The sequence below is a fragment of the Lutra lutra genome, chromosome 4 (genome assembly GCF_902655055.1).
Source record: "Lutra lutra chromosome 4, mLutLut1.2, whole genome shotgun sequence".
NCBI lineage: Eukaryota > Metazoa > Chordata > Mammalia > Carnivora > Mustelidae > Lutra > Lutra lutra.
In genome coordinates this window covers 95,985,213-96,008,813 of record NC_062281.1, presented here as the reverse complement: position 1 = coordinate 96,008,813, position 23,601 = coordinate 95,985,213, and the positions used below count along the sequence as shown (strand labels likewise).

The following is a 23,601-nucleotide window of genomic DNA, read 5'->3' as shown; positions in this document are numbered from 1 at the left end:
ACAGAATTAACCTTGGTTCAAAACACTCTCATCAAGGGTACACACATGGTTTTCTTTAAAAAACTGATTATCTAGGGGTGCCTGGGTGGCTTAGTCAGTTAAGCACCTGACTCTTGATTTCTACTCAGGTCATGAGATTGAGTCCCAGTCTGGCTCTGCCCTCAGTGGGGAATTGGCTTGAGAGATTTTCTCTCTCTCTGCCCCTCTCTCTGGTCTTGGGCATACTCCCTCTCTCTCTAAAATCAATCAATCAATCAATCTTCAAAATGTTTTAAAAACCGGTTATCTAATTAGTTAATTTTAATGAAGTAATAAGCATTCTGAAACCTACTACCCCAAACAACAGCTAGCACCCAGCAATAATCTACCTCTAATCTCATGGTCATTCCCCTTTGATTCTAGCCCCTGCCCCCATAACCGGTCTCTAGAATCGCCCACCCATCATTTTCTTTCTTCCTTTTTATATCCTTTTGGTTCATCTGATGTATTCCTAAAGTTTTTTGGAAAAAGCTTATTATACTGTATGCAATCTTTTGGGTCTGACTTGGATTTACTAGACTGCTAGCATTGGGTGGCAATGCTGTTCATTCACTCTGACAACTACATTATCTATCTGTATCATATGGAAACTACAGTTTTTTTAATACACTCTCTTACTGGTAGGTACTTGGGACTGTCCCCAGGTTTTTGCTCCTGTGCATAGTGCTATGATCAACTTATTGATGTTATTGATCAACTTACTGATCATTGAACATGTACATGTTTCCTGGTATATGTGTGCATGATTTCTCTTGGGTAGATATACACAGGAGCTGAAGTGCTGGGTTATAGGTATATTCGGTTTTAGGAAATAAGACCAGACCTCTTTTCCAAAGTGGTGTACCCATTTATATTTCTACAAGCAGTGAATATGAGATCCTGTGAATCCATGTCCTTCTCAACACTTGGTATCAGCAGATATTTTAACTTCTGCCAATCAGGTTTGTAATGGTATATCATTGCTTTGGTCACTAGTGATGCTGAGAACCCGTTCATGTTCAATGGACATGTTTCCCTCTTTTGTGAGATGCCTGTTCATATTGTTTATTTTCTATAGGCCTATTTGTTCTTTTCCTACTTGTAGGAATTCTTGGTATATTCTTGATAGTAATCATTTGCCAGTTATATTTACTTTGAATACTCCCATTCTATAATTTGCTTTTCACTTTCATTAAGATTCATTGCCCCACTTGTCAGTGTTCTTAATTTTAATATAATCAAAGCTATTTTTTCTTTTATAGTCAATGCTTTTTATATCTTGTTTAAGAAACCCGTCCTTTCTCCAAGGTATAAAAGATACTAGCCTATATATACCACATCTTCTTTATCCATTCGTCTGTTGATGGACATCTAGGTTCTTTCCATAGTTTGGCTATTGTAGACATTGCTGCTATAAACATTCGGGTGCACGTGCCCCTTCGGATCACTACGTTTGTATCTTTAGGGTAAATACCAAGCAGTGCAAATCAAAAGAAATGAAATCTTGCCATTTGCGACGACGTGGATGGAACTAGAGGGTATCATGCTTAGCGAAATAAGTCAATCGGAGAAAGACAACTATCATATGATCTCCCTGATATGAGGGAGAGGAGATGCAACATGGGGGGTTAAGACGGTAGGAGAAGAGTAAATGAAACAAGATGGAATTGGGAGGGAGACAAACCATAAGTGACTCTTAATCTCACAAAACAAACTGAGGGTTGATGGGGGGAGAGGGGTTGGGAGGGGGGTGGGATTATGGACACTGGGGAGGGTATGTGCTATGGTGAGTGCTGTGAAGTGTGTAAACCTGGTGATTCACAGACCTGTACCCCTGGGGATAAAAATATATGTTTATAAAAAATAAAATTAATTAATTACCAAAAAAGATACTAGCCTATAGCTTCTTCCATGAGTTTTAATTAAAAAAAATATATTAAGTCCTTAATCTATCTAAAATTGACTGTAGTCCACGGTGTGAACTCTGAAATACCATCAGCTCTAAAATGTTTTGAACCTTGATCTGTGATTAACAACTTCAGATCCCAGAATAGATTCTGGTTGGCAAAAGCAACATCTATGCGACCATGTTCATGGGGAGAAGGCTTATAGCTTACATGAGAATTTTAAAGGCTTTATGATTCAAAAAAGGTTTAGTATCATTGCTGAGACACTGGTGCTGCTCCAGTTTCTAAGGATTGAAATGAAGTCCAGGGCAGCAACTCAACACTATCAGCTTCATCTCGTTTCTTCTTTCTTTCTTTATTTTTTAAAAGATTTTATTTATTTATTTGACAGAGAGAGAGAGATCACAAGTAGGCAGAGAGGCAGGCAGAGGGAGAGGGGGAGGAAGCAGGTTCCTGAGCAGAGAGCTGAGCAGAGAGCCCGACGCGGGGCTCGATCCCAGGACCCCGAGATCATGACCGGAGCCGAAGGCAGAGGCTTAACCCACTGAGCCACCCAGGTGCCCCTGGTTTCTTCTTTATTAAGTCTCCTCCACGCCCACTAGGATCATGTAAGCTTGATTTGATTATCTAGCTAATTTTCTTTTCTTTTAAATAAGTATTTGGGAGGCGGGAATAAAAGCAAAAAATTCCTCAGCCAGTAGAGAAAAAAATGCTTCATTTCCCTCATCTAGTCAGAAAATACTTTAAAATTTCCATTATATCTCTTATAAACTGCACCTCATTTTTTGCTGTTGTTTCTGCATTTTATTTCTAAAGATATGTAAGCTTTTATCCCAATCCAACAATCAAAAGCTAAAAAAAGGAAAACATCAACTCAAAATAGTTTCTTGTTTTCTTAGAGCTTATTCCAAATAAACAGATTTCTATTACTTGTTGGGTAAACTTATAATCATAGGTAAACAGTCACACAAATTATGGCAAAATGGCAGCAAAGGTGGCCACTACAGAGCTCCGAAGGTAGAAATACTACATAGTTTCTCAACAGGCTGCAATCAACTAAGGTTGGTTGCTGTCCTCATAAAGCTAGTAAAAGGCAATCTCTTCCAGTTAATCAATTACTGTCCACATGCATAGTCACAGGTTGAATGATGAAGAAAATTTACCCTAAAAACTCTTAAAAGACTAATGACTAACCTACTTGTGTACAACCAATAGCCTGGGTTTTGGAGTCAACACAAGTTTTTCCCGGCCTTAGGCAACTGCCCCACCCTGACTTAGTTAGGACCCTTGTTGTATACTTACTGCATCCTATAACTTAAATAAGTTATTCATATAATAATTAGTTTAACATTCCTCTCCTCTGCAAGATTCTAAGCTCCACAAGGGCTGGGGCTGTTCTGTTTTGCATGTCACTTTAGTATGTTTTCAGCATGACACCTGGCACATTGATAAGGGCTCAATAAATACCTAATAATGAAGGAGATAAAGTTTTTATTGTGGGAAATGACTCAAGAATTGTAGGCAACTGGTCTTAAACTGACTGAGGAAAACTAATGAAAAAGTTACTGTAAAATAATTTTTTAGGAGTTTTAAAAGCTCTATCTTTGAAAAAGAATATTGCTTCCTAATTTTTGTAGTAAGCCAACTTCTTCCTTATGATATACCCAAATTAGTGTCACAGTTGGATAGAAATCCTAAAAGTATTAATAAAGAACCAGACAACATGATAATTTTTTTCGGGTGAATCACAGAGAGAATGATGTGGTAAGGCAATGCCACGAAAGCAGTGATCTAACCCTATGTAGCCAATCCATGGGAACTTTAGTTCTATTACTGATGGAAGAATTGAAAGCTTTCAAAAAGATGTTGCTAATGGAAGACCTACTTCCTCAGATTTAGAAAATGTATGTGTGTATATATACATACATATATATGTATATATATATATATCTCTCTCTCACTTGCTTAATCTGATCAATTAACACAACAGAAACCAGACTCATTACATATAAAAAGCCTTATTTAGAAAAATAAAATTAATAAATTAAAAAAAACCCCCACAGCCTGCAATCTTAAACATTCAGCACATGGCAGAGTATGCAAACAGATGACTCGTAGCTCAGTTATACCATAAACTCCGAAACAAGTAGTCATCAGTTCTCAAACTTTTTGGTCTCAGGGCCCTTTTATGTTTATGTCAGTTATACTTACCAATATTCGCCGTATTAGAAATAAAAACAGAAATTTTAAACATAATTATTTGTAAATCTAAAAATAATAAAAAGCTTTTTTATGTGAACAAAAATAACTTCTATGACAAAAATTGTGTTTAGGGAAAAGAGTTAACCTTCTTTAATGTCTTTGCAAAGCTCTAAGTTCTGCTGGATTCTCAGGTCTTCTTCTGCATTTAATCTGCTACAATGTGACATGGTAAGTAGCCTCTGGAAAACTCCACCAAACACTGTGGGAATGAGAAGGAAAAGGGCAAATATGTCCAAGTAGCATTATAAAACTAGTTGTGGTCTCACAGGCTCCCTATAAAAGGGTCCCTGGTTCCTTGACCACACTTTTGAGCTGCTACTATTCTGAAATATTCTGCAGCATAGCTATGAGACACCTCATCTTTAATCATCACAGGCACTGGACACTTACATGGGAAATCTGAAAACCTTTTGATTCAGACGTAGCTTATTACTCAAGAGAACTGTGTGACAGAGGCACCTAGCCCATTTCTTAGTTCAGGCTCTGGGAGCTACAGGCTGTGCTCTTCTGTCAGTAGACAACTATGTACTGTTCTGACCACCCTTCAGAACACACCCCTGACATCTGAAGGTCGTGTGGCTCACTCATGAATTTTAAAACAGAGGGACTACCTTATTTATCTCAGTATATTTCAGTACCTAGCATATTATCTTGTACAGAGTAAATATCCAATGTTTCCTGAACTGAATGGAAACTACTGACTGTATAACAAATATGAATCTCAAGATCAAGGCCCTCTACTAGGACAGTACTTTCCATGCTGTGTTCATATTCCTTCCTAGAACCTATTCCTTTGCTCAGGACTCCTTTCCAAAAAGGTATGAATAGATTTATTTAAATACTGCCTTGAACTAGTCATTATTAAGTCAAACAAATGTCCTCATTAAAGAGAGAAAGAGACAATGACAAGCCTCCAGTCTAACAAACTTCAAAATTTCCAGAATATCTGTAATTCTCATGGAGAAATGGGAAAGATATGAGGGGTGTGTGAATGTGTAAGAGAGAAAAAGAGAGAAGAAGAGGTTGGCTGATTGGAGAAAAGTGGTAACAGTGCAGTTCTTTGTAACACGAACACAAAAAATCTCTAGTCCTTTGCCAACTTGTTGAAGCCGGTTTGTTTAAGTGGGCTGAAGAAGGTGGTAGAAAAGGGAGATGTACCACAATAGCCACTTTGAAAGCTCTTTCTCAGTGAACTGAAACTCTGGGCAAGCCACTCTAGGGGATCACTTATCCCATGTAAAGTAAAGGAGACACACTAGATCAGTATTTGGAACACAAAAGAATCACTTAAGAAACTTTAGAAGATTTCTGAGCCTCTTCCACAGAGATTCTGATTCATGGAGTTTGGTGTGGGGCATACACATTTTTAGCAAGCAGCCCTGGTGATTCTAATGCTTACAGACTGCATACTCCACTTTGGAAAAACTGTTATCAGACGATCACCAAAACTCCTTTCAACTATAAGGTACTGGTGAGAGACCACAGACCAGTGGTTCTCGAAGTGTGGGCCACTTTTTCAGGGGGTTTGCAAGGTCAAAATTGTTTTGACAGTTTCACAATGACACTGAAACATCATGTGCCCTTTTCACTGCGTTGACATTTGCACCAGTGGTGCAAAAGCATTGTTAAGTAGACTACTAGTGCTCTAGAATGAATCAGGGCCGAGGAACCAGATTCAGTACTAGCAGTCACTGTTCTTCACTGACAAAATTCTCACAGGAAAAAAAAAAAAAGAAAAAAAGAAAGATAAAGAAAAAATCCAGTTTAAAAATGTCTTTGATGAGGAGGTAAAAAATTAATTTTATTAAATCAACCCTTGGAACACATCTTTTTAAGATTAATGTATCATAAAATGGGAAGAACACATAAAGTAATTCTGCATACTGAAGTATGAGGTTGTCTTGAAGAAAGGCACTGTATGACTTGTAAGCTAAACTCTATTGCTTTTTCTCATGGAACACTGTTTTTCTTCAAATAATGACTGGCAGACAAACTGTGGTTATTCAACAGAAGTACTTGGCAGATGTTTTCTCAAAACGAATAAAGTGACCCTATCATTTCAAGAAAAACAACCAACGGTATTTCTTGCCAGTGATAAAACTTGAGCTTTAAAATATACATATATTTTTGGAAAATTTGTATGCATCCCCAGAAGCTTACAGTTCCTAATACTTAAAGACTTTTCTGATGAGATCAGTGGCAATATTAACAAATGTAATTTTTTGATATCATATAATGAAATATATCAGTATCTATATCTGAAAAATTCAGTGAATCAGTATTTTCCAAAAGACAATCCATCATGTTATAATTCATGCTGTAAATTCCTATTACAAAACCCATTCAAAGAGCAGGATAGGATAAACATTTTAATATAACAGAACATAAAAATTCACAGATATGCTTTGAGATTCCATATTATAACTAAGCTTTAAGAAACTACCACATATCGAGTTATGTTATAATATCAAAGAAGATCATAAGTTATTTGAAAAGGCTATTAACATATTCCTCCCCTTTCAAATTATATATCTGAGTGAGGTTAGATTTTCTTTATATACTTCACCCAAGATAACTTATTCTAACAGTTTGAACGCTGATATGAGAATCCAGCTGTCTTCTATTAAGCCAAACATTTAAACACTGGCAAAAATGTAAGACAGTGAGTGCCATATCTTCTCACTCAATTTTTAAAATAGTTATTTTTCAAAAAACACAATGGGTTATTTTTAAATGAATTAATAAACAATTTCTCATATGATAAATATCGGTAGGTACAAACCATGTAAACAAAAGCTCTCTGGGATCCTCAACAACAACAAAGACTTAATAGTGTGAGAACCACTGCCTTTGATTAGAAAAAGGTACCCAGACCTAACAGTACAAGAATCACAATGTGAAAAAGTTTCAAAATATATACAGATGCCAAAGTCCCAGTCACGTGAGGGAGAGCCCCCTCATTGTATTTAAGGAAAAATGTTTGCCAGATGATTCTTACCCATGCCAAGTTAAAAAACCACGAAAACTATTACTTGACGGTGACTGCCTTTGCAAAAGCTAGTCATTGCTGCCACCTAGTGGCAAATTTGCTGTCATGTCTAAAAATAAAATCAAAATAACATGAAGACCAGAAACTCACAGAGACACAGCATTCTATCTAATTCTGTGAGGAACTCCAGAGACCATCTAGTCCACTCCCAGTTTATAGATAGAGACGTAAAACAACCATCCATCACTGCAATATACTGTGATAAATGCTAATGCCATGCTATCGTTAAGTACAGGGTATGAAAAAGAAATAGAGGAGGAGGCACCTGTTCCAGATTTCTCTTCTGTCTATCCTGGCTAAATTTCAAGAAGAAATTACTTTTAAGGTGAAACCTAGAGAATGGGCAGGAATTAAAGGATGAGGGTGTTCCAATCAAAAGGGATGGCAAGTACCAAAGCTAAAAGGTAAAACAGACAATGATTTACTCAGTTCCAAGGAGAATAGCAGTGACCAACCTCAAGAGTTTGCTAAGTACCAGGTGCTCACAACAACCCTATGTTAACCTCTCAACTAACCCCATAAGATAATGCTGATATGAACTGTTTAGAGTTTATCATTTTTCTTTCCTTTAAAAGTTTCTGAAAAGCAGCTAGCTTTCCAAGGACTGTTAATCCTTGGAAAAGCTTACCCAGAAGTACATAACCTGCTTTCCTTTATGCTTTAAAAAGGACTTATTCAGAATTGCTTTAGAAAGCACCATAAGATACCTAGGAATATACTTAACCAAAGAGGGAAAGGATCTGTACTCTGAAAACTATAGAACACTTATGAAAGAAATTGAGGAAGACACAAAGAAATGGAAAGACATTCCATGCTCAAGGACTGAAGAACAAATATTGTTAAAATGTCTATGCTAGGGGGACCTGGGTGGCTCAGTGGGTTAAGCCTCTGCCTTCGGCGTAGGTCATGATCTCAGGGTCCTGGGATCATGCCCTGCATTGGACTCTCTGCTCAACGGGGAGCCTGCTTCCCCTGCCCCCCTCTGCCTACTTGTGATCTCTCTGTCAAATAAATAAATAAATAAATAAAATCCTTTTTTTTTTTTTGGTCAGAGAGAGTGAGCACAGGCAGACAGAGTGGCAGGTAGAGGCAGAGGAAGAAGCAGGCTCCCTGCTGAGCAAGGAGCCCAATGTGGGACTCGATCCCAGGACGCTGGGATCATGACCTGAGCTGAAGGCAGCCGCTTAACCAACTGAGCCACCCAGGCGTCCCATAAATAAAATCTTAAAAAAAAAAAAAGTCTATGCTATGCAAAGCAATCTATACATTCAATGGAATCCCTATCAAAATACTGTCAACACTTTTCAACAGAGCTGGAACAAATAATCCTAAAATTTGTATGGAACCAGAAAAGACCCTGAATAGCCAGAGGAATGTTGAAAAAGGAAACCAAAGTTGGCAGCATCACAATTACAGACTTCACGCTCTATTTCAAAGCTGTAACCATCAAGACAGTATGGTACTGGCACAAAAACAGACACATAGATCAATGGAACAGAATAGAGAGCCCAGAAATTGACCCTCAACTCTGTGGTCAACTAATCTTCAACAAAGCAGGAAAGAATGTCCAATGGAAAAAAGAGTCTCTTCAAAAAATGGTGTTGGGAAAATTGGACAGCCACATGCAGAACAATGAAACGGGACCATTTTCTTATACCATACACAAAAATACGCTCAAAATGGATGAAAGATCTAAATGTGAGACAGAAATCCATCAAAATCCTAGAGGAGAACACAGGCAACAATCTCTCTGAACCCTGCCGCACCAACTTCTTGCTAGACACATCTCCAAAGGCAAGGGAAACAAAAGCAAAAATGAATTATTGGGATTTCATCAAGATAAAAAGGTTCTGCAGGGGTGCATGGGTGGCTCAGTCGTTAAGCTTCTGCCTTTGGCTCAGGTCATGATCCTGGTTCTGGGATTGAGCCCCACGTTGGGCTCCTTGCTCAGTAGGAGCCTGTTTCTCCCTCTCCTCCCTGCTTGTGCTCTCTCTTACTATCTTACTATCACTGTCTCTCTCTCTCTCTCTCTCAAATTAAATAAATAAAATGTTTAAAAAAATAACAAAAACAAAGGCTTTGCACAGCAGAGTAAACAGTCAACCAATAAAAGACAATCTACAAAATGGGAGAAGATATTTGCAAATGTCTTATCAGATAAAGGGCTAGTATCCAAGAGCTATAAAGAACTTATCAAACTCAACACCAAAAGAACAAATAATCCAATCAAGAAATGGGCAAAAAACATGAACAGACATTTCTCCAAAGAACATATCCAAATGGCCAACAGACACATGAAAAAATGGTCAACTTCATTCAGCATTAGGGAAATACAAATCAAAACCACAATGAGATACCACCTCACACCAGTCAGAATGGCTAAAATTAACAAGCCAGGAAAGCACAGACGTTGGTGAGAATGAGGAGAAAGGGGAACCCTCCTACACTGTTTATGGGAATGCAAGCTGGTGCAGCCACTCTGGAAAACAGCACGGAGGTTCCTCAAAAAGTTGAAAAATAGAGCTACCCTATGACCCAGCAACTGCACTACTAGGTATTTATCCCAGAGATACAAATGTAGTGATCCAAAGAGGCAGCTGCACCCCAATGTTTATAGCAGCAATGTCCACAATAGCCAAACTATGGAAGGAGCCCAGATGTCCATCAACAGATGAACGGATAAAGATGCGGTATATATACACAATGGAATGTTACTCAGCTAGCCAAAAAAAAAAAAAAAAAAATCAATCAATCAATCAATCAATCTTGGGGCACCTGGCTCAGTCAGTTAAGCATCTTCCTTAAGCTCAGGTCATGATCCCAGGGTCCTGGGATCGAGCCCCACATTGGGCTCCCTGCTCAGTGGGGAGCCTGCTTTTCCCTCTCCTGCTCCCCCTGTTTGTGCTGTCAAATAAATAACTAAATAAATAAAATCTTAAAAAAAAATCTTGCCACTTGCAACGACATGGAAGGGAACTAGAACGTATTATGCTAAGTGAAATAAGTCAATCAGAGAAAGACAATTATCACATGATTTCACTCAAATGTGGAATTTAAGAAACAAAAACAGAGGAGCATAGGGAAAGAGACGGAAAAATATAACAAGACGAAATCAGAGAGGGAGACAAACCATAAGAGACCCTTAATCATAGGAAATAAACTGAGGGTTGCTAGAGGGGAGGGAGGTCATGGGATGGGGTAACAGCCTGATGGACATTAAGGGGGCACAGGATGTAATGAGCACTGGATGTTATATAAAACGGATGAATTACTAACCTCCATCTCTGAAGCTAATATTATACTATATGTTAATTAATTGAATTGAAACTAAAAAAGAAAACCAGAAAACCTGAAAGAAATGGAATGGTTTTATAAGGTCCTGGGGATAAATCGGGGAGAAATAAAGGACTTTTAAATTGAACAAAACTGTAGATTATGTTTTAATTACAAATATATTAAAGTAAAAACTTCACAACTCTGCTTTCCCTTTTCCTGTTCTACTTTAAGAACCTAACTTCACCCAGAGGCACAAAAATTACAGCAAGAAGATCAGGAGGTCTGAAATCAGATGTGCATCTGAACACTGGCTTCACCACATATTAACTGTGACAACTGATAAAATTAACTTTGAATTTCTGCGTATACAAAATGGGGTTGATATCTTCCTTTGCGGATTGTCGTGAAGAATAGATGAGAACACATTATATGTGGAACATTTAGCAGATGTAGGCTCCTTGCTTATTTCTCCTGTCCTTCCACGTCTATCAGTTCAAAGGGGTTTGCCTTACTTTCTTTGATGCTGCTTCTGCAGGGCTGCCTCTGATAACTGTCCCTGAAGGATCAGTCGTCTTTGCTTGTCAATATCTCCTTCCATTCGAGCAAAAGCATGAGAGCCGATGAAAGAGAGGTCAACTCCCAAGCCTTCAGCTTCCTCTTCTTGGTTGTCTATAACAAAAATACTATCAACAGAGAGCTTATGACAAAACCTGACAGTAAATGCTACAGATTGTGAATGCTGCAACAGGGATGACTATGACATAAAAAAAAAAAACTGGGGTTGAGGCTATTTTTTTGAGAATCAAACTGAAATCAGATTTAGGCATTTGAACAACTGAAGTAATGCAAGAAACCACCTGTCCTTGTGTGACAGAAGTTTTAGGAATACATGAAATCAAATCAAGATGACCTAGGTATAGCCTTAGGAAGGAAAGAGCAGAATGTAATGATATGCAAAAAGATAGAATTAGTTACACTGCATGTAGGTTTAAAGAAGGGTTACAGCACTGCATCTAACAGAAGAGAAATATAAAGAACAAATGTTTGGGGTCATTTATCCCTACTAAAGGAGGGAGCACATGATAAATTGATTCAAAAACTGGAGTCCTTTTGTCAGGTAATTCTCAAAGGCAGAGGACCAGGGCTGTAGGGTACGATCCACATTCACTAAGATATATCTTCACTCTAATTTAGCATCCTCGTTTTCTATACCTGTCACGCCTACATAATCATCTGGCTCATATGAGTTCTAGTTTTCACTACAAATTAATAGATCAACTTTCTAATTTATTCAGATGATCATTTTATGTTTGGTTAGAAGTCAGTACTTTGGGAATGGGTCATCTGTCTCTTAGTGTGTTCCCCACTTTACTGGCTTTGTTAAAATAAAGTTTGTTTTTGTTTTTTGTTTTTTTAAAGAAAGGAAAAAAATGCCTTGGTCCCTGGGGTGCTTCCCAAGGCAATGCCACTACCTGAAACCCAGTCAGGTGAGCCATCCAGCTGGGACTTCCTCACAGCTACTTCACTGCTCCTCCAACTATGACAGGCCAACAGCTGAGAAGAGTTTGTTTTTATGAAAAAATACCCATGAACAAATCAAATAAAGCTGATTTTACATCTATTTTAACAGACTGAATATTCTGACAACATTTATGAATACTAGGGCTTACATCTATGAGGCAATCAAGCCCTCTTTAAACATGGTGGACACAAGGAACTCCTTTGGCCAATGAGTTAGCCTAATCTGCTTCAAAGCATTATGATCTCAAAGCAGGTTTGCAGTTATTGCTCCTTGTCATACAAAATGCATTTATGCATTTAGGAAAAACTATATTCTGCAGTGGTGGTCATGATCATGAGAATTTCCAAATAACTCTGGACATAACCTAAAGTACACAGGTAGCCCTCCAGGAAAGCATGGCTCAGACATTTCCTGATGGTACACCATTTACAATTTCTTCCATTTGATTTAAGGCTGTGTATTGGTCTTAAACTTAATGTCACACCCACAGAGAGCTCCCTAAAGGTAGACCGGACTTTTTCCTTATTGGTGGTGTTTTATCAGACCTGTGTTAAAAGCAGATGAGCAGCCTTCTATAGATTTTAACTTGATGCTCATTTAAAAGTGTTCACAGTAGGAATATCATAGTAATTCCTAAGCTGCTGAATTTTCAGATCAAGTTCTAGCACTGAAGCTTGGGAGGCATTGTCTCCACACAAGGGAGTTATGACCTTAACTATGTACCCATGAAGATCAATATAAACTATCATATAGCACAGATTCAGAAGGGTTCCCATCCTACCATGTTCTACCTTTGCTTCAATCTACATGAGAATATAATCTAAAGAAACAAAACAATTGGTAATGGTACTCCTGTTTTAGTATTTAATGTTAGGTCTGGTTTTTGAAGGATAATGTTAAAGCTGCTGAAAATCTTAGCTGACTATTGACTATGTACTTGATTGCTATCTCAACAGGGTCCTGCATACAACTATGAACTTCATGAGGGTGCAAATGTTGTTATATCCACCTCTGAATCTCTACTCCTAAGAGACTTGATACTTTGTGTGTGTGGGGGGTAGGTGTATAAATATATGTATTTTAACTTAAAAGACTAAATTTTAACAAGAATAAGACTCTAAAAACATCTAAGTGGGGCCTGAACTTAATGTCACACCACAGAGAGCTCCCCAAAGGTACACTGAACTTTCTCCATAATTACTGGTGGTGTTTTATCAGTCCCTGATAAAAGAGGGAAATTAAGAAAAGCAGAACTCACCTTCCGGGGCACCAGGTTTTTCACATATTCTAATCTGTCGTTCAGGTACCACAGGCTCCCCTTCTGCATTTCCAATATCTGCAGGTAGGTATGGCAATGATCGGTATTCCTCCTTTAGTGACCTTGGGAAGTACAGAGGTAGCAGCTTTTGGTAAGTAGCCTGTGTCAGAAAAGCAAGACATTCTGTGAAAAATAATGAAGTAACGAAGCACATGAGCTTGGTGCTGTTTCAGACACTGGGAAGACAGCCTCCATCAAGAATAAAAACCTTACTACTTCTAAGCTCAACTAGATGCTATCTGGGACCCTCAAGCAGTTCTTACGTTAAAGGTCAGGGTATTGTCAGATGGTCAAGTTAAATGTGACTCCCATCCAACTTCAAGTCACTGAACCAATGAATGTGTAAGTCCTCCCACTCCTGTCCTATGGTCATTTGCCCATCCCTTGGAGTATCTTATTTATTTTTTACAATAATTTCAAGTTTATCACCTCCCATGGGAAGCATTTAACCTTGTGCAGGCTGCAGTTATGCGCTCCTATCCATTCCATACCTTCAGTAATGCACTTATCATAATTGCCATAACTTATCTGAATGGTCTGTCCCCAACAGACAATGGATTCCTTGAGGACAATGACCCTCACTTGTTCAACTGGTGTATTAACAGAATCTAGTGTAATAAACTTGGAAGCTACAGATACTCAGCAAAAGGTCACTGAATGAATAGGTAAACCAGATGAAACAAGAAGAGATAGCAAACAAGAAATGTGCCTCATTTCAGCAATTTCAAAAGTATTTATAATCATGTATATCGCTATTAATACCATGAATGGATATTTCACGTGTCAACTCATTCATCACCGTACTCCTGTGATATCAGTACTACTAATACTCCTATTTAATCAAAGCACAGAGAGATTAAGTAACTTGCCCAAGGACACAAAACAGCAAAAATAATACAAGCTGAACTGGATAGAGCACACTAAAACTAAATAAAATTTAAAAAGGGTTAAAAGAAAAAGAACTCGTTTTCTAAAATGGCTCTAAATTAAATTGAAACATACTAAACCTAACTACACACAACAAAACAAAACATAAACCTCACAACTTATTCAATGCTAGTCACTAGGCTGGGCTGTCATGATTCCAGGTAAGGTAGACCCAAGGCTTTCCCAGCATAGCAATTTTCCAGTTACACTGCCCAGGCACCCAGTACTTGGGTTATAAGGTGATGATGCCTTGAGAGATTTCAAGAGCTAATACAGGGAGCAAAGCAAAATAACACCTTATAAGATTTCAAGAAATGAAAACAGTTTAGCAGTAAAAACATGACTAAATGCTCTTTCTTAACTTATTTTTAGTCTCTAACACGTGTTCTTTTCAACAAAGGATGGTAAGGCCTACTGCCAAATACATACACAGATACCTAGAATTTGCCTGCTGGCAATTCAGTAAATAGATAATGATGAGGCAAAGGCAAACAAATAAAAATGAGATTAAAACAATGCAACATAATTAGCAAAATACCTCTTCTAGTTCAGAGACAGCAAATACTACTTTTTCAATGGTCTCTCCATGAATTTCTAGGAATCTCCTTACAGTGCCTAAGGAAAGGAATAGAAAAAATTATTCAATAAATAAGAAATAACCTGTGTGAAGAAAACTCAAACTCTTCAAAGTTTTATTTTTATAATGGATCATTCCTCATTTTAGTCAGCTCTCTGCTCAATGACTCATCAGTGAAGCCTGCCCAGAGTACTGTATCTAAAACTCCTCTGATTTGCTTTCCTCCAGAGCAAATATTATAGACATTTTGTGGAGTCTCTTGCTTATTTTAGATCTTCTCTGCCCTCCCTGCCCCATATGCTAGAATGAAAGTACCCTGCCAGCAAGAGCTTTATTTTATTTACTGCTTTATTGCCAGCTTTTAGAACAGTGCCTGGCCATAGAAGATGCTGATTCCAGAGAAGTCTTCCTTATCCAGTGTATTTTTATTCCTTGGGGCCTCTCTATATGACCATTCATTTAGTTATAGTATTCAGGGAACTACTCAGCATTGCAACCCTGTCAAAATCCCACTGACCAAAGGCGAATTCTTTTTTTCTTAATTTCTATGTTATCCTGATTCTTCCCTATCCATTTCCTATTAATGAAACCTAATGGCCTTTCCTCAGTCCTTACCTCACTAGAGATTTCTCTAGATTTAGTTTTATGTGTCCATGCCCTACCTTTTAAAAATATTGTCCTCCACATTTATTTTCTTGATATATATATATATATAAAGAAATATATATATTAAAAATATATGATAAATATATATTATGAATATATAATAAATAAATAAATAAATTCTCTTCAGCTCACCACTTTGCTGGCTTAGCACCAATATAAATACTGACATTCTCAAAGCTTTATATTCTGTTTTCTGAATAAAACAGCTAAATTCGGGGTGCCTGGGTGGCTCAGTGGGTTAAGCTGCTGCCTTCTGCTCAGGTCATGATCTCAGGGTCCTGGGATCGAGCACCGCATCGTGCTCTCTCCTCAGCAGGGAACCTGCTTCCCTTCCTCTGTCTCTGCCTACTTGTGATCTCTGTCTGTCAAATAAATTAAAAAAAAAAAAAAAAATCTTTAAAAAAACAAACAAAAAATCACGTATTTGCCCAGATAACCCAGAAACCTTGAACTCCAGAGATCCGAAATTGACCTCCGTCTTTCCCCCGAAAATCTGCTCCTCTACCTATATATTTTATAACATAGCAACTTCAAATCACTCATCCAAGCTCAAGTCCTGATTTTTTTAACACTTTTTTCACCTCTCCCTTCATTCTGCATTTTCAATGAGTTATCATGTCCTTTAAATTCTGCTGCTATTTCTAATATCCATTCCTTCCGTCTTCCAACTGTTCTTAGGATCTTAATGCTCAAGAAGGCTTCAGCAATAAGCTCTTATTTTCTTGTTTCTCTTTTCCAGGCCTATATATTCACTGTTGCCTGAGTTATCTTCCTTCCCTTGTCACCCTCCTTACTAAATAATTCTGAGGCTCTGCACCACTTCTAGGTTAGGATCTAAGTCCCCAGCATTGTTTGCCACACTTAAGACTTCAACTGGCCAGCCCTCTGACCCTGCCCTTTAGTCCTATTTCCCATCATTCCTCCTACAGACCTTACTTTCAGCAAATTGGCTTCTTTGCTGTACTCAGAACATTCCACTTAACTTTCATGCTACCCTGCCTCTGCTTGCATGGTTACCTTTGACTAGAATACCATTCATTCACCATGACCTATTAGTGAACTCCTCCTCATTTTCAAGACCCAGTCCAAGGCCATACGGTTTGTACAGAACTCCAACCTTCCTCGTGTTCCTCCTATAACCCGAAAGGCCCTCCATTTGTGAACTTCTCATTCCATATTATAGTTAGACTGTGAGCTTTCTGAAGGCCAAGTATATCTTACATTAATATTACCAGAACCTAGCACATCTTAAGATATGGCAAACAATCATTCAAAAATAACAAGTAGCTGAAGTAACATATTATGGGTCTGGTTATCTACGTATTGCCTACCTTGTTCACTACTGTATCTTGAGAATCTAAGACCCATCTGTTGAAGGATTAAACTATTTAGAATTCTCCCTCTGTTAGGTAACAAATTTATTTTTCATTTCTCTCTCTATTCTGCTTTAACAATTTTCTAAAAATGTATTTTCAAAAAGGGACTTTCTTTTATTTTGATGCCAAGTTGTTTTGATTTTTAAGATTTTATTTAGATGGGGTGCCTGGGTGGCTCAGTGGGTTAAGCCTCTGCCTTCGGCTCAGGGTCCTGATCTTAGGGTCCTGGGATCTAGCCCCTCATCGGGCTCTCTGCTCAGCAAGGAGCCTGCTTCCCCCTCTCTCTGCCTGCCTCTCTGCCTACTTGTGATCTCTGTCAAATAAATAAAAAATCTTAAAAAAAAAAAACAGATTTTATTTAGAGATAAAAGGGTGCACGCATGTGCGAGTAGGGGGAGGAGCAGAGAAAGAGTTGGACAAGCAGACTCTGCACTGGGTACAGAGCAGGATGTGGGGCCCAATCCCATGACCCTGAGCAGGATGTGGGACCTAATCCCATGACCATTAAGTCAGATGCTTAAGCAACTGAGCCATCTAGGCACCCTGACACCAAGTTTTAATTAATGTTCACATAGAGTGGTTTCCCAGCATATAATAGTAGGATTTCCACTAGGAAGACAAAATACAATACCAGACAGTAACCAAACTGAATTCCCTCAGCAGAATTCATTAAGAACACAAAGGAGAAAAGAATGAGTGATGTCATAGCTATAAGATTTTAGTACCAACAGCCAATTCAAATGGTTTCTCTCAGAGTTTCATCTGTGCCCTATTCTTTGCAACCAACCAGGATGTCATGTACCTAACTTTTAGTGAAAGCCCTTTAACTGGGAAGAATGACACCTGGGACATTAAAATTCCCGACATGGAACCACAATAAGAATGAGAGCATCATCTTTTTTCTCACCACTGTATTCTCATCTATATAGTAGAGGGCCTCCCACACAATCACTCAAAATTTTGCTGAATTAATAAATAACCTGATAAATTTATTTCAATGAAGAGGTTTCTTCAGGCTTCTAATGAAGAACTGAACTGTACATGAACCAAGAAAAAAAAAAAAAAAGACAGTCTTGATAGATTATCCCGAGGATATTACTTAAGTTTCAAATGAAATAAATTTTGGTAATAGTTTAATAAGTAGGAAAGAGTTAGGTACTAAGTACTTAGACTTACATTTATTAGATTTGTTGCTGGCCCACATATGCTGCAATTGATTTCCTAAATGCTCAGAAAGTATGTGAGCAAAGGCCACAACTGTTTATATGTGTGTATTTTTTTTAATGAGATGCTGCAGTTTTGCTATTAGATTTAAGGTACAATAAGTCAAATAGGCCTTATAAAATATAAATTGACTTGTCCATCTTTACGTTTTCCATTTCATTTGTGCTAATTCAATTCTTAGATATTGCTTCATCAAAGCCCCTCACGGCTACTGTTGATTTTCACCTGCTCTTACTAATAAGTACTGCTCAAAGTTGACACCTCTAGGGTAAATTGAGTGATTTATCAAGTGATTTAGCTGGGGCCACAGAGCTGGTGAGACTGGTAGAACTGGGATCAAAAACCAGTCTTCTGGACTCCCTTTTCAGAGCCTTTTCTTTAAAATGTCGTTGCCTCTTTAAATTCTGACCTATATGATTATTTTAATAAGAAAGAGAGACATTAGCTCAATGTATGGGATGATGGGGCAAGGACTAAGGAATCAGAGAACATCAAGACTGTCAAGAGCTTTGTCAGAAAGAATTATAAAAAAGCAGAAACTTTGGTTTGGTAAGGCACCGTTCAGAATACATGCAGAGTAGTGATAACCTGGTTTCCTACTGAAATAGTTCTAACCTCAAGCACAACTGAATTATCTAGCATAACAGACAAGTTACAAGACTTGGGGAGTCAGGAGTCTGCATAACCTTGAGAACATGATAAATTTCTGAGCCTCTTTAATTATAAAATGGACACCTAAAACACAGGGCTGTTGAGGCAACAAAATGGAACTTCTTTATGCTTTCTTAAAATACATATTTCTTAAGCAAGTATCACATGTAAAGCATTCTTGACATATGGAAGCACTGGAAATGCATAAAAGAAAAAATTTCTGCTCCTCAAGAAGCTCCGGCTAATATATACAAACCGTAATTACAAAATATATAAATTTACTACAAAATCCTTGAGCTGCAGTGGATTAAAGCCTCTGCTTTCGGCTCAGGTCATGATCCCAGGGTCCTGGGATCAAGCCCCGCATCGGGCTCTCTGCTCAGCGGGGAGCCTGCTTTCTTTCCTTCCTCTCTCTGACTGCCTCTCTGCCTACTTGTGATCTCAGTCTGTCAAATAAAAAAATAAAAATAAAAAAAATTTTAAAAAAATCCTTGAGCTGTAAGATCTTAAGTCTTAAAAGTAACTTATTATTAAATAAGATTACTTATGTCCTCACCCTAAATTCTATGCTATAGAATTACAGGCTAATAATAAATTTATATATTGGAATATGTTTGTAATTTTTTGGTGGATACAAAACTTTCAGCTCCTCCTCTTTAAATTCTAGAGATAGAAATGGGTCTTAAAGATCATCTGGGGTAGTTTTGCTCCTCAATGAGGAGTATCTGCAACAGATGGTCATTTAGCTTCTGCACAAACATTCCCAGTGACAAGAAGTTCACTTAAAATACCTTTCCATCACACAGTCCCATCTCAAGTGGACCAAGTCTCCTTCCTTGTGACACAGTCTCAGACCTGCCTTCTACCACTGAAGGTCTTATCTACAATCCTTAAAAGAATCTATGAGCTTCCTGAAATTGCACACAAATTCCCTCTATATGTACATTCCTCCGGGAAAAGGTTCTACTTTCTTCCATCAGATGCTCAATGTAATCTATGATGGCTCCCAAAATGGTTCAGAACCATTGCTCTAAAAATGCAGCACAGAATAAATTTACAGTGAGACTCCTTTAGATACTCGAGATAAGAACCATATATGCGAAAACAATGCATGGTCTCTTTAGGACAAATACCACTAAGGTTTCAAATTGTTTGCTCTCCAGCTTGGGTCTCATTAGATAGGACACCCAGAACTAGATACAAATATCTAGATGTGGTCTGAACCTGCAAATAATACAGTGAGATCATTTTCTCTCGAGCTGAATATCCTGTTTTTGTAACACATATGACATTCTGTCTCATTATGATTGAGCCCAGTCTTTACTTTACCTCAATGCAAGGATTTATACTCAAAGAGCACCTGTGACAGCTGTTGTTTCAACTGCAAAGTGCTATATAAAGATATTATGATATCTGTTTTGACTTCATTGCTATAGCCTGCTATGATTATTCTGAATATTGATTCAAAGACTCAATGCATTTGGCAAAGCTCTTGACTTGGTTTCATTTACCAATTTAATAGGCAAGCCTGTAAGACTTTTCAGAGAAAAGGTGGAGAAAACATCAACCTGAGAAAGTAAATTGAGCTCAGCAACTTATTAATACAAAGTTCCCTCCAGGGTGCCATGATCCACTCATCAAGAGATCTCCTTTAGCTATCACTACGTAATAGCTATTAAAAAAAAATCCACAAGACTCAATGTATGCACAGCATCCCTATCCTACTTATAAAGTGCTCAGTGTGCACACAGCATCTCCAGTGTTACTTACGAAGCGCTATGTGTGTTGCATCCTCTAAAGGGTAACCTCGTTTTGCAGAATTGATGACACAGAATCCCACAGAAGACATTGATTGCTCTCTGAAGTCAAACAGAAAACACAAACCACCAATAGTCATAATACATACATATGTAATTAATTTAAAAATGCAGCTCAACCTCTCTTTCCCTACCCTCTTAATAAATCTAGTATAACAGTTAAGTCAGCTACACTTTTTAATAATTATATCAATATTATAACTGTACCATCTGGGGGAAATATATTCAAAGTAAAGACTGAGTAAAATGGGAATAGGTTAAATTCTTTAGTCACCCAAATCCACTCCTTTTATCCCATTAGTGTGTGAAGATAATTAATTTTATCTTCTGAGTCCTCTTACATGATTTAAACCCCTCAAAATTGACTTCCATGGCTAGGTTTCATTCTGAAACCGGGGCCTTTAACAATGTATGGTATGCTGCTTCCAGGAAGTGAATTAGCCGTACTTGGCCAACTGAAGCACGTTTCTGTAGCAGCTGTACAGGGAACTCTCCGCGGCTGTGCGATAGCGGCTCTTGTATTTAGGTCCCACTGTATGAATGATGAACCGGGCAGCTAGATTAAATCCTTTTGTCAGTTTTGCTTCACCTGTCCGGCAACCTGGGAAGAATGGAGCATACGTAAGTCATGGAGGTGTTAGAAAAAAGAAAGTCAACAACAGTAGGCATAAAACAGAAAAGTAATAAGAATTTTGAGAAATTTCAATTAAAAATATGGACAGAACACAAACATTTATCTCTGCTCCCAAAATGACAGTGAAGCAATACAGTTAAGTATAAAAAACAGAGACAAAGAGAATGGGAGAGGACATGAAGTTGACAGGTATCATCAAAATTCTGGAAGGCAGAAAAGGGCCTAGAAATAACTGATTTCGCAAGCAGAGAAACCTAACTGCTCATAGAAACAGTGTCACCAATACAAAGCAAGCTGGTTCCACTAAAAGGCAGTGTTGGATTCGGGAGAGACTACTCTGATTCAACTCTTCAGTCTACCACCTTCCTGCTGGGCTACCTGGGCAGATGCTTCACCTCTCCATGCCTCGTTTGCCTATTTAATGGGAATACTACCAGTACTTACTTCACAGGCCTAAGTAAGTCAATACAAGCAAAGTACAAAATGCATTATCTATTATTCTTATTGTTATTACTGCAGAACACTAGAAAGGCTCAAAAATTGGAGGCCTATGTACTTCTAAAAGCTATGATGTGAAGTGGGACTAAAAAGAGGCTGAGTTAAGTCTGCATAGAAACAGTCAAATCTGCAACAACCTTTCCCCAGCCAGCACAGCAAGGTAATGATTTATCACCATAGCAGCTGGAAGGCTTACTCTATGGAGATGCTGAACTAGAGTTTCTGGACTCCAGAACTCCAGGCATGGCTGAAAAGAGGGGATTTAGTTAAAGTATTACACTCAACAGTGACAGCTCTAGCCCTCTGCTCCTAACTGGCTTCTAAAACGTAGATGCCCACACTTAGACCCCTGAAGGATTCCTTTCCAGGAAACTATGGGGACCCAAACTAAAGGACTCACAGATTCTGACAACTAAGGGAGGTTCCCCAACAAAACAACAGGGCTCCTGCTCATCCTCTGCTTCTAGATCAAGCAGTAACTCTCTAGTTACTGCTCTAGTAAGAGCAGTAACTCTTGCCCATTCACACAAAGGTTCCCTTCATTTTCTCAGTTCCTCCCTCATAAATACAATTGACGCACTGACACTCAAGGATCACCAGGAAGCGAGCAAAGCCTCTGACCACAGAGTATCAAGGCAATGCTCAAAAAAGAGAGAAAGCAACTCCCCAAACCATAATTACTACTGTCTGAGAGGTAAGAGAAGATATAGTACCTCTGAAACAAAATCAGAATGTTGTAAGAAAGAAATATTCAGAGACAGGAAAAAGTGCTTATATAATTTATAGCCAAGTGAAAAACATGATAGAGGAACAAGAAGTTCAATAGATGGGTTAAAGCTAAAGTTGAGGGGACGCCTGGGTGGCTCAGTTGGTTAAGCAGCTGCCTTCGGCTCAGGTCATGATCCCAGCGTCCTGGGATCGAGTCCCACATCGGGCTCCTTGCTTGGCAGCGAGCCTGCTTCTCCCTCTGCCTCTGCCTGCCACTCTGTCTGCCTGTGCTCACTCTCGCTTCTCTCTCTATGACAAATAAATAAATAAAATCTTTAAAAAAAAAAAAAAAAAGCTAAAGTTGAGGAAATCTTCCAGAAAATAAAAAGCTGGACAATAAAAAATAAGACAAGAATGGGGCGCTTAAGTGGCTCAGGGGGTTAAGCCTCTGCCTTCAGCTCAGGTCATGATCTCAGGATCCTGGGATCTAGCCCCCCATCGGGCTCTCTGCTCAGCAGGAGCCTGCTTCTCCCCGCCCCTGCCTGCCTCCCTCCCTACTTGTGATCTCTCTCTTTCTGTCAAATAAATAAATAAAATCTCTAAAAAAAAAAAAAAGACAAGAAAATTGGAGGATTAAGCAAGGAGGTACAATATCCAATAGATTTCTTTAAAGAGAGAACAGAGAATACAAAGGGAAGGAAATTAGGTAAGAAATAAAACAAGAAATTTTCTAGAACTGAAAGATAAGTTTCTAGACCAAGGAGCCCACAGAATATGCAAATCACACCAAGGTACCTCACTGTGAAATTGAGAACACCCGAAATAAGATGAGATCATAAAGTTTCCGGTGGGGGAGGGTAGAGATCAGTGACACACACAGACTCAGGAATAAGAACAGCATCTGATTTTTCAGAAGCAATAATAAAAATTGGAGCAATACCTCCAAAAACTTGGAAAATGATTACCAACTTAGAATTTCATTTCTAACCAAACTTCCAATCAAGTATGAAGGTAGAAGATCTCAGCAATTTTGCCCCCATTCATCCTCAGAAATCTCCTGGTAGATATACTCACAAAGATTAAGGAGTACAGCACAGAAGAGAAAGGCATGAGATCTAGAAAATGAGTGGATCAAACCACTAAATAGAAAAAAGGATTTCCTAGGATGTTA

The 23,601-nt window shown here is 38.3% G+C and overlaps 1 protein-coding gene across 2 annotated transcripts in view; it reads right to left on the bottom strand.

Annotated features, from left to right (window-relative positions):
* The window catches only part of GDAP2 (ganglioside induced differentiation associated protein 2), a 72,668-nt gene that overhangs the window by 29,350 nt on the left and 19,717 nt on the right, over nucleotides 1–23,601 (bottom strand). For both annotated transcript variants that reach the window (XM_047725490.1, XM_047725491.1), the window contains exons 4-8: nucleotides 21,038–21,191; nucleotides 20,544–20,632; nucleotides 14,818–14,894; nucleotides 13,293–13,452; nucleotides 11,025–11,181 (exon numbers count right to left, since the gene is read on the bottom strand). In XM_047725490.1, coding sequence (XP_047581446.1) covers nucleotides 11,025–11,181; nucleotides 13,293–13,452; nucleotides 14,818–14,894; nucleotides 20,544–20,632; nucleotides 21,038–21,191 — 637 coding nt within the window. The remainder of the gene's footprint in view (nucleotides 1–11,024; nucleotides 11,182–13,292; nucleotides 13,453–14,817; nucleotides 14,895–20,543; nucleotides 20,633–21,037; nucleotides 21,192–23,601) is intronic.